The sequence below is a fragment of the Papaver somniferum genome, chromosome 9 (assembly GCF_003573695.1).
Source record: "Papaver somniferum cultivar HN1 chromosome 9, ASM357369v1, whole genome shotgun sequence".
NCBI classification, from domain to species: domain Eukaryota; kingdom Viridiplantae; phylum Streptophyta; class Magnoliopsida; order Ranunculales; family Papaveraceae; genus Papaver; species Papaver somniferum.
Genome location: NC_039366.1, coordinates 9,894,020 through 9,903,659, shown reverse-complemented (window position 1 = coordinate 9,903,659; position 9,640 = coordinate 9,894,020). Strand labels below are relative to the sequence as shown.

Genomic DNA, 9,640 nt, shown 5'->3' with positions numbered 1-9,640 from the left:
ATGGAAACATATATTGCAGAGCTTTCTTCTTCTTCTAAGTTTAATTGGAGGATTGAAAACTTTTCAAAGCTGGACGCTCAAAAAGGAACATACTCTGATGCTATCTCTGTTGGTACTTTTAATTGGTATGGCTCCTCATGTTTACTAATAATTCTTTTGGTTTTGATTGCTGTTGCATGTTAGTATATTTCCAAATGAGTTGCTTTTGATTACAGGAAAGTACTGATTTATCCAAAGGGTATAGGCAATGTGTATGAACACATGTCGATATTCCTTATCCCTTTGGACTGGAACAAATTGCCATATGCAGAGATCAGCTTTGGAATTACTAGTCAAACCGATCGAAAAATAAAAGTCAGAAAAGGTATTATTATCTGGATATATTACTTCACTGTTGTTTGTTGATGATATATGTGTTTGCATGTTGTTACCCTTACCTAATTAGCTAGTAATCACTTTCGGCTTTGCAGAACTGAAACACAATTTCACCGAAGACAATATTGTTGGCTGGGGTATTCCATTATTCATACGTCTTAGTGAACTCCATGACCATAATAAAGGATATATAGTGAATGATACTTGCACCATTGAGGTTGTGGTTACTTGTAGGATGAAGGAGGATACAAAAGATGATGAAGATGAGGGTGATTTGATCGAGGAGGATACAAAAGATGATGAAGATGAGGGTGATGCGAGCAAGGGGGACACGAAAGATGGTGAAGAAGAGGGTTATGCGAGTGACGAAAACCCAAACCTGCAGATTGTAAAGACAAAAAGTGAGAAACCTAGTACAGGATTAATAGAGTACCCAGGCGCTGGACAACCTTTTGGTGAAGAACACATGGGTTTTTGTGAGGACAAGCAGGAATTTGAAGATATTGGAGGCTTCCATATTTTGACAACGCAGGCCCCGCTATATAGGCAGATATGGTTAAAATACGGTCATATTCCTTCAATCAAAGTGATGCCAATTTTTTCGTATCCAATCCTAGTTATGGTGGTCAAAGACTTGATGTGTTCTATTATTGATATGCAAAAGTGCCACTATGTAGATTTATCATCTGAAATGATTGATAGATGGGAAGATCTGATAACAATGGCTGAGAAACTTGAGTTTAACATTGGATGGTTGCGAGAAAGATTTGAACATGTGAAAAAAGGTAAGGGTAGTAACATGCAGATTTTTAAGGCGGAACTCCTGGAGTATGGTCAGCATTTACGCGCAACAAAATCAAAGATGAGGATTCTCAGGAATGTGATGAGAAAGGTAGAGGCTAAGCTGATTGCTTGGAAGGATGACGTGCGAGAGAAAATGTCTGGACTACTCTCCCGATCAGATATGGAAACCTATCTCGAAATAGGTGAAGATTTGTTGCTTGAAGGAGTGCTTGACGGAGTGTATTAGCTAGACAATAGAACTAATTTTATGGAGTAGTATCTTCAGCATGGTTTAGTCAAGTTAATGTGATTCACATTAGTAACAGCAGCTGTTAAGTTATTTATGTTTGATTGCGTCTATGATTTCCAGTCTTCTTTTCTTTGGATGCTCTTAGAACTATTAACATGTTATGCTTTGAATTCTTTGAAAACATGTGTTCGACGAATTTTCTTTTGAGATAAGTTTCGAGATTTCTAGTGGAGCTTGGTTACAAGACTTATGAAAGGTATGTTGTCAATCGGTTTTCTCATTTAGAACACGGGAAGGTATCATGAATTTCAAAATTTTGGCAGCAATAATCTCATGGGAGAAATTCCAGAAGAGGTTGAACAAGTATTATATCCTTAAAGTTTCTTCTACTACATGAAAACAATCTTAATGGTAATATTTGTATGATTAGCTTCCTCAAAAACCTTCAAATCCTAGAAATTCCCTACTTAGCAGATAACCATGTCCAAGGCAACATACCCACTGAGTTTGGTTCACCAAATGTCCTCAAGTTCTTACATTTTATAAAGTACCCTGTTTTGAAATGTACACTTTAAAAGTATCCCCGTTTTTTACAAATTTTCTAAAGTACCCTGTTTTATGTAAAATGCAAATTCCATCCAGTTAAGTGCTAGGTGGCAGTTATCTTTCCAATTAAATTTTTTATTTACCCCTGAACTACATCTCCTTGGTAGAGAGGATAAATGATTCGACGATCCTGAAAGAGGGTGTAAAGATCCTAAACTAGGCTCCACGAACCTGAAAGTGGTGTAAAGATCCTGAACCGGGCTAGACTAACCTGAAAAATATTGTAGAAGATTGATTGTCCACCAACCAAAAACCTCAAGACACTTGGGAATGATAAACCCTTTCAGGGGATGATGAAACGAACCTGAAAATGATGACACGATCCTGAACCGAGCTCGACAAATTGGAAAAATGATGTAGAAGGTAAACGTAAACTAGTGTTAACTAACTAGGATGGAAAACTAAAGGTAAAGAAGTAAACTTTAAAAAAAAATAAACTAATGTTAACTACCTGGATAAAAAACAGTTTGGACACTTTAAAAAATTTATAAAAAACGAGGATAACAATAAAAACGAGGTACGGGGTACTTTATAAATTCTCCCATGGAATTATCACAAAACTATCTCACTGGGATGATTCCAAGGTAAATAGTCAACATTATCAACTTGCATTTGTGAGAAATTACTCTAGTGAGTTGGACGAGTTGCTGCACCGATTCGTTCAGTCATTATCTATGCACGTGCCCGGTGGCCGGTACTATTTGAAAAGACAGAATTCAGAAATCACATCAGTCTTGAATTTGAATTTCCCGCTCTTTTTCCCGCCCAATTATGGCGCCACCGTTTTATATGTTTTTAAATTTAGCTCAGCTGAGAGTCTGAGTCTGCTTCTATTTACCTCTTTCTAATTCTACTGCTGAAAATGACATCAAGAATTTGAATGCTCATGAAGGTCATCGTTCTGATGTTTACTCTGTTGGCAGTTCCAAATGGTAAGCCATGCTGCTAATTACTTTGGTTTTGAATTTTATCTACTGCTGCTTCGGTTCATTCTCTTAAGTTTTCACTAATAGGAGGGTAAACATTTATCCCAAGGGAGTAGGGAAAGTTTATAATCACCTATCACATGGACTTGTTCCGGTCGCCTGGACTAAATCAGTGCAAGCGGAATTCAGTCTCTCCGTTACTCGTCAAACTGATCCCACTAACACCAAGAAACGTGGTATTGTATTACATGTTCTGTATGGTGATTAGCTAAATTATATTCTTGTACCTTACGAAAACTGTCTTTTCTTTGCATTTTTCTCAGAACTAGAGTATCATTTCACCTCGAATGATGGCCGGGGTATATCAAACTTCATGCGTCTTAGTCAGCTACATGACCCTGCTAAAGAATATCTGGTGAATTATACATGCGTCATCAGAGTTGAGGTTACTTGTAAGATGGATGAGGGTGGTGTATCATCACAACCAACAATTTCACAGCAGCGACCGGGCAAAACATTTTCCGTTGTGTGTACCAGAGGAATGCAGACGCGGTTCCAGAACATAAGCCCTGCAAAATCAAGGAAGAAAGGCAGCAGTAGCTGATTGCTGTGAAAAATTACTCGCTAGAAAATATAATTTAGATTACTCTCAGAATCGGTTACGGAAATGTATCTACAAATGGATGAAATATTTAATGCTTGACGGATCTTTTTGGAAAGTGAAGCTTTTTGCAATTGTTCTGAGCAATTTAACTGCAACTTAAAAAGGAATTGATGCGTAATCTTTTTGATTTTGTTCCGTAATGACAAAATAAATTCACAGCATAAAAGAAGACAAAGATGAACAACGTTTAAAAAGCTTCAGGGATTTATGTACTGTTTCATGAACATCGATCAGACATTGATATCGCACAAGGGTGGCTTAGAGCATTACCGATCACCTTCAGAATTTATAAAACTTGCATAATTTTACCAATGTGCCATTTTCATACTGGCATGTAAATATAAACATTCATTCCCTTCCAGTCCTCCACATTCTGAGAGAAAAACCTACAAATCCCAGCCTACACTTGACAGTATCATTTATCCAATTACCTAAAAAATTGAAGAAGAAACTATGGGTCCTCAAAATTGCAGGACCCAACTGTTAATGGGTTGAGCCCTCAAACAACATCTGAGAAATATACCTGGCATCAATATAGTTGCCTGCTCCATTTGAAAATGTTTCTGTAATCTAGAGGGAGAAGGAGATTACCAGGATAGGATTTCAACCGTCTCTGCAGCTCCTCATAACTCTATACCCTGGGAACAACCTCCTTGTTCGCTTATATGTCCCATTATTCCTTATTCTAACATCAACTTCACTGTTTTCTAGTTCAATAATAGAGTTGCCTGCTGTTCTCCATTTTTTAGGTGGAATTCCACAACTTTTTGGCATTCCATCCAGCAACTTTCGGTGATTCAATTTTATCTATAGAAAGAAAACAGTTATCGGACAAGCAAGAAATATAATATAACTAATAAGAACAATGTTCAAGAGTGAAGCGATGACTATAGTGACCATATTTGCAGATACCGAAACATAGACCAAAACTGGGAATGTTACATAGTCCACCATACATGCAATCTCAGAGTAGCTCTTGTAACAACGTGAATTTGAGAATAACATAATCAAAACAAATACTTCACGACAAATGATGTTTAATTCATGGATGGTCAAACCTTTAACAATTTTGTAATCTAACCCAACGCCTCAGCCAGATATAACAAAGTCGCATTGGTAAAATTCATGACATTGGCGCTTTGGGGAATGTCAATTCGATTTACTTTAGCTTAGTATCTTTGGATGAAGTGAAACCACTGATAGCTACATATATCTGGCACGTGGAAGGGTCAGAATATCGCAGAGAACATAGCTAACAACCAGGCCCTTATTATTGAATTATTAAACGGATACCATTGCTGAATCCGATTATTGAAAAGAAACTAGATTTCTTTGCATCAACCGAACAAGAGACCAAAACAATTTCCTTGACTAAGCATATGTGCGATCTTAAAATGCCTTGGGATGAATTTGTTCCAATTTTATCAATTTTCGATACTACTGCCAAAGTTACATTAAGGCATAGATTCACCCAAAAAAACGTGTAAGAAATGCACATTAACGGCACAAAAATAGTCACCACCAAGAGCACATTCAAGCCAGCATGAGATACTATTATAAATTAGTTATAAGGTAGGGAAAATACAACGTAATTGCACAAGGCGACAGATTTCTCACAACAGAAGACTTGTTAGAGGCAGCAAACTTTCTCCAAAGCAAGGTTTACAGGATCAAATATTTTTATGCGCAAAATCGATAGATTTATTTTCAGTAATAACTAAAATAATTAGTTTCATCTTGTTCACCTAGTGACACTCTTTCTTTCGCTCGTTGATGGTGACGGTTCATGCAAGTTTATCTATGTTTGTATATCACGAGAATCTTGCCTTAATGTGACAGGGGTAATAATATCCTTCTAAACTAGTGTGCACAGTTCATCATTTAGTTTAATCAAATGTAGCGAGAATAAAGATGCACACAAATCGAGCAAAAAATTTAAAAATAGAGCAAAAAATAAATAAAGATGCACACAAACATGGTTAATATAACAGTTTTACCTTTAATTTCTAATTTTGGTACGTTGCAAAAAGTACAGGTTGAATGACTGTAATAACATCAAAACTTCGCATTGTCTAAAATTACCTTGTATCGAGCCTTTGAAATACTCCATACAATGCATGCGCCCATGATAGAATCCCAAGGAGCTGATGTTTATATGATGCTAGCTCAGAATATAACGAGCAAGATTAGAGTTATCTATATGGCTGAGCCGAAACTTCAGGGGAGATGTAAAAATCACAATTTAGGTTCCTCGGCCGCTTACAATACATGATCAATGGTTTCAGAATGATAGCTGCAGACCCTACATGATCAATGGTTTCAGAATGCAAAAATCACAATTCTCTATCACAATTTAGGTTCCACACCATAATAAAGATCAGTACCGCTGCGAATAAATGCATCATATAAACATCAGCTCCTTGGGAGAAATTTCGTTAACTCTCCAAAGGCAAACGTTGAGCACACTTAGTTAGCTAAAAAATATTCCACATGTTTGGAGTAAGAATATATATCAATATATTATGAGTCTCCTCCTGGGGATAGACATATCTCAATATTTATATTGCCTAAAATGATTTGAATAAGAATCAAGGTTTTCACAGAAGATTAAACTTAAGCCAGCTCCATAAATATGGTAGGTGAAACTCTTTTACTTGGAGATAAGTAGCTTCACAAAAGAGGTAGATTTTGCAGCCAAAATTCGAAATAAGTTCGGATACAGAGAATGACTTACAGTGTTCTCCAGCAACTTCACATTAATAATATACACTTCTGCTAAGTAGGCATGAGCTAACTTACTTTTCCTCCTGTGCCAACTTTTGCGATCAAGTAGATTGGTTCCTTTATCTCTTTTTGATTTTACTCGTACCCGTACTCATGTTTCCTAAGACTCTCTTCTTATACAATATCGTAGTTGTTTGACCCCCAGATTCTTCATTTCCTTTCGCTTCTTCAACATCCCCCAAAGTAATATCATCCTCACCACATAAATGCTTATCGTTTGCACCGAAAGGTACAAGCCACTCTGCACATGCTTCCTCCGTATCTTCCAAAACAATAGGCTCTGTATATTTTCTCACCAAGCTAGTTCGGTCCAAGTAACGAGTTCTAAGTTTAGTGTTGTACGTAACAAAGACAAGGTCATTCAACTTTTGATGCTCTAGCTTGTTCCTTTTCTTCGAATGCAACTGATTTCAGGAAAGGGAAAGAAGGACAAAGGTTATCAGTTAGTAAGCTACATATCAACTGTGGTGTAAAAGAAACTTGCAAACAAATTTGAGTGCGGGTTTATGACTTACACTATTAAAGGCACTCCAATTTGTTTCGTACGGAGATGCGGAACAAGTAAGACCGAGCACCTTTCTCGCAAACTCTTGAAGTTCTGGCACTTCAGATCCCCAAGTAACCCACCACTCAGATGGGGAGGTTGTTTCCCGTTTCCTTACCGCTGCTGGGTCACCCATCATGCCTTCAGCTGATCGATAAACCACCAATTGATCAATAATCTTATCTTGCTTCACTTCATCTGGATAAAGCATGTTTATAGAATCCATTAAACCTCTTTTAATATCAGCATTGCCTTCCAAACTCTTTTCATGTTCAGATTGAATAGTAAAGTAAATGCTAGGATTGAGATAATAGCCAGCTGCATATAAAGGTTGACGTAGTTGATCCATCCGATGAGTATCAACAATCTTCAACACTCTATTCAAACTTGCACTGTGCTTCGGCTCACCTAATAGAAGACATAAAATCTTCTTTCGCATCTTATCCATTGCATGGTAGATATTTCCCATTGAAGGCTCTTCGTCCAAATACATTATCCGAACAACATCCACCAACGGTTTCAACATTCTTACACAAAATTGCAAATCGCACCAGAAACTAGACTCCTTTAGTATCCTAGTTACTCTCTTCCGTCATCCTCATTTGCGTATTTGCTTTTTGTCCATTCATCTGAATTCATCATTGCCTTTAGACCACTTTTGGTTGAGAATACTTTCCATCGACAAGAAAGAAGTAGTGAAACTATTGACACTCGGTCTCGTTAAATCTCCTCCACTAATGAACTTTCTCATCATATGTAGCACATCATCATCGTTGTACATAAATACTGTAATTCTTCTGCATTTCATCACAACCTCAGCAACTTTTTTCACCTCAGAGATTTCTTTACACATCGAATTCACACAGTGTGATGCACATGGAGTCCAAACAACCTTTATTTGTTCCATCAACCACTTTCCAGCACATTTGAAATTTGGCGCATTATCTGTAACCACCTGCATACAAAAACACACAAACCAAACATTACAAGATGAAATTCAGCAAATGTTTACTAAATCGGGTAACTTAGTAAAAACTCTTCCTGTACACATTTTCTGCACCACTTCTCCGATAACCTCTTTCAACATCTCAAGCACACCCTCTGCCGTCTTAACCCGTTCAGTAGCATCAATCGACTTCCAAAAAACTGTCCCTCTAGGACAATTCACAAGAAAATTGATAATCGTTAACCCATTCTCTCCATTCCACCAATCACACATAATAGAACACCCATAAATCTTCCAATGTATCTTTAACCCATCAATCCATTCCCTCACCCCCTTCACCTTCTTCTCCAACATTCCACCCGCCAACTCCTCATACGAAGGCGGTTTAAGCCCAGCACCAAACTCCCCAACCGCCGCAATCATCTTACCAAAACTCTTACTTCTCACAACATCAAATGAAATCCCATTCTCATAGAAAAAATTAGCAATGACTTCACATGTACTCTCTCTATTCCCATCACCATTGCCCACATCCTTTTCCAAAAATTCCCTAATTTCACCTTTCTCACCCAATTCACCAGCACCAGCACCAACAACAGAATTCACTACCTCCCTAGTCACCCGCGGCGGCGGCGTATTACTACTACCACCACCACTACCATAACCACCATCATTATAAACTACAATTTGTTTCTTAGATCCCTCAATTTGCCGCAACGGCAGCGGCGCAGGTGTAATTATTTCCTTTTCTTTCTTCTTAGATGATTGTTCATCCATGAATTTCCTAATTCTATCTTGAATTTCTTTAGTAACATTAGTACAAAGTGTAACATCTTTAAAACCACCAAGAAGATGTTTCTTATGCCTAAAAATCCCAGCTCTTGTGATCACACCACACAGATCACATTTCACACTGTTTCTATCATTTACTAGTGGTTGGCCATAATCCCAACCTGGATCAGCTGAGGGTCTAACACGAGGCGATGGAGTCGACATTGATGACTACAATTATAGAAAAATCAAAGACGAAGAAATACGAAATTCGGAGAAAATACCTTAATCAAGCATTTTGGGGATGAAGGAGAAAGAATACCTTGATCTTTGGAGCTACTGAAGAAGAACCTGACTAATTGTGTTTAGTCGGCGCCCTGGATGGACGAGAGGCATAGGCGTTTGAAGAAGATGACGAAGTGTGCCGCCTAGGAATTTAGGGCGACAGAACAAAAAGAGTGCCCTAATAATGGTAAAAATGGCTCTAAATGGGAGATTAATTACAAAAAACCCTTTGGTTGTAAGATTGGACTATTTGCTCCCCGAGCTTCGTTGGGCCTGGGCGTTGCTCGCAATTAGGGGGACACCCAAAAAAAAAAAAAATATTCTCTTTGTCAAGCCCACAATTAATTTTAGGTACTGTGACACCCATAATTATTTCCGTGACACCCATAATTATATGAGAGTATTAAAAATGTATGTATGACGAATTATGCATCCGCATGACAGGTTATGCATCAGGAGTATAATTGGTAACGAAACTTGGATATACCATATCTAAAAATCCACGCCTTGGATTTTACAAATTTTATATCGTTGGAAATCTTTTTAAGAGAGCTACGCAACGAGTACAAACAAGAATATCAAATTTTTGTTTTTCACGAAAAAATCGGAGGTGATCATCATTTTAGACAAAATTTTCGAAAACATGATACATAACCATTATGCAGCCACAAAAAAGGATGCATAACGCATTATGCAGACGCATAAC

At 37.6% G+C, this 9,640-nt stretch overlaps 3 protein-coding genes across 6 annotated transcripts; 1 reads left to right on the top strand and 2 right to left on the bottom strand.

Annotated features, from left to right (window-relative positions):
* LOC113311335 (MATH domain and coiled-coil domain-containing protein At3g58210-like) lies at positions 1 to 1,405 on the top strand. Its single transcript, XM_026560173.1, has 3 exons — positions 1 to 125; positions 216 to 364; positions 471 to 1,405. Exons 1-3 carry the CDS (start codon positions 1 to 3, stop codon positions 1,403 to 1,405), a joined length of 1,209 nt encoding a protein of 402 aa, XP_026415958.1.
* A 2,793-nt stretch (positions 1,406 to 4,198) lies between these two features.
* On the bottom strand, positions 4,199 to 7,517 carry LOC113307669. Of its 4 annotated transcripts, XR_003339221.1 has the most exons (4): positions 6,904 to 7,517; positions 6,339 to 6,792; positions 5,687 to 5,906; positions 4,199 to 4,411 (listed from the first exon to the last, which is right to left on the bottom strand). XR_003339221.1 is itself a non-coding variant. In XM_026556118.1 (3 exons), the coding sequence occupies exons 1-2, from the start codon at positions 7,456 to 7,458 to the stop codon at positions 6,448 to 6,450; spliced, it is 900 nt and encodes a 299-aa protein (XP_026411903.1). In that variant the 5' UTR covers positions 7,459 to 7,517; the 3' UTR covers positions 5,713 to 5,906; positions 6,404 to 6,447. The 4 variants fall into 4 exon arrangements, 2 of the variants coding, with proteins under 2 accessions (XP_026411903.1, XP_026411902.1); XM_026556118.1 differs by lacking the exon at positions 4,199 to 4,411 and having other exon boundaries at positions 5,713 to 5,906; positions 6,404 to 6,792; XR_003339222.1 differs by lacking the exon at positions 4,199 to 4,411 and having other exon boundaries at positions 5,714 to 5,897.
* Positions 7,518 to 7,557: 40 nt separating this feature from the next.
* Positions 7,558 to 8,874, bottom strand: LOC113311334. Its single transcript, XM_026560172.1, has 2 exons — positions 7,993 to 8,874; positions 7,558 to 7,887 (listed from the first exon to the last, which is right to left on the bottom strand). The coding sequence occupies exons 1-2, from the start codon at positions 8,872 to 8,874 to the stop codon at positions 7,558 to 7,560; spliced, it is 1,212 nt and encodes a 403-aa protein (XP_026415957.1).
* Positions 8,875 to 9,640: the final 766 nt, after the last annotated feature.

Coding starts and splice junctions, on each gene's coding strand:
- LOC113307669 (XM_026556118.1), bottom strand. CDS start 7,458: ATGTTGAAACCGTTGGTGGATGTTGTTCGGATAATGTATTTGGACGAA. Junction 6,793..6,903: donor ATTGGAGTGCCTTTAATAGT/GTAAGTCATAAA, acceptor TCCTGAAATCAG/TTGCATTCGAAGAAAAGGAA.
- LOC113311334 (XM_026560172.1), bottom strand. CDS start 8,874: ATGTCGACTCCATCGCCTCGTGTTAGACCCTCAGCTGATCCAGGTTGG. Junction 7,888..7,992: donor AAGAGGTTATCGGAGAAGTG/GTGCAGAAAATG, acceptor TTTTGTATGCAG/GTGGTTACAGATAATGCGCC.
- LOC113311335 (XM_026560173.1), top strand. CDS start 1: ATGGAAACATATATTGCAGAGCTTTCTTCTTCTTCTAAGTTTAATTGG. Junction 126..215: donor TCTGTTGGTACTTTTAATTG/GTATGGCTCCTC, acceptor TTTTGATTACAG/GAAAGTACTGATTTATCCAA. Junction 365..470: donor AAAAATAAAAGTCAGAAAAG/GTATTATTATCT, acceptor TCGGCTTTGCAG/AACTGAAACACAATTTCACC.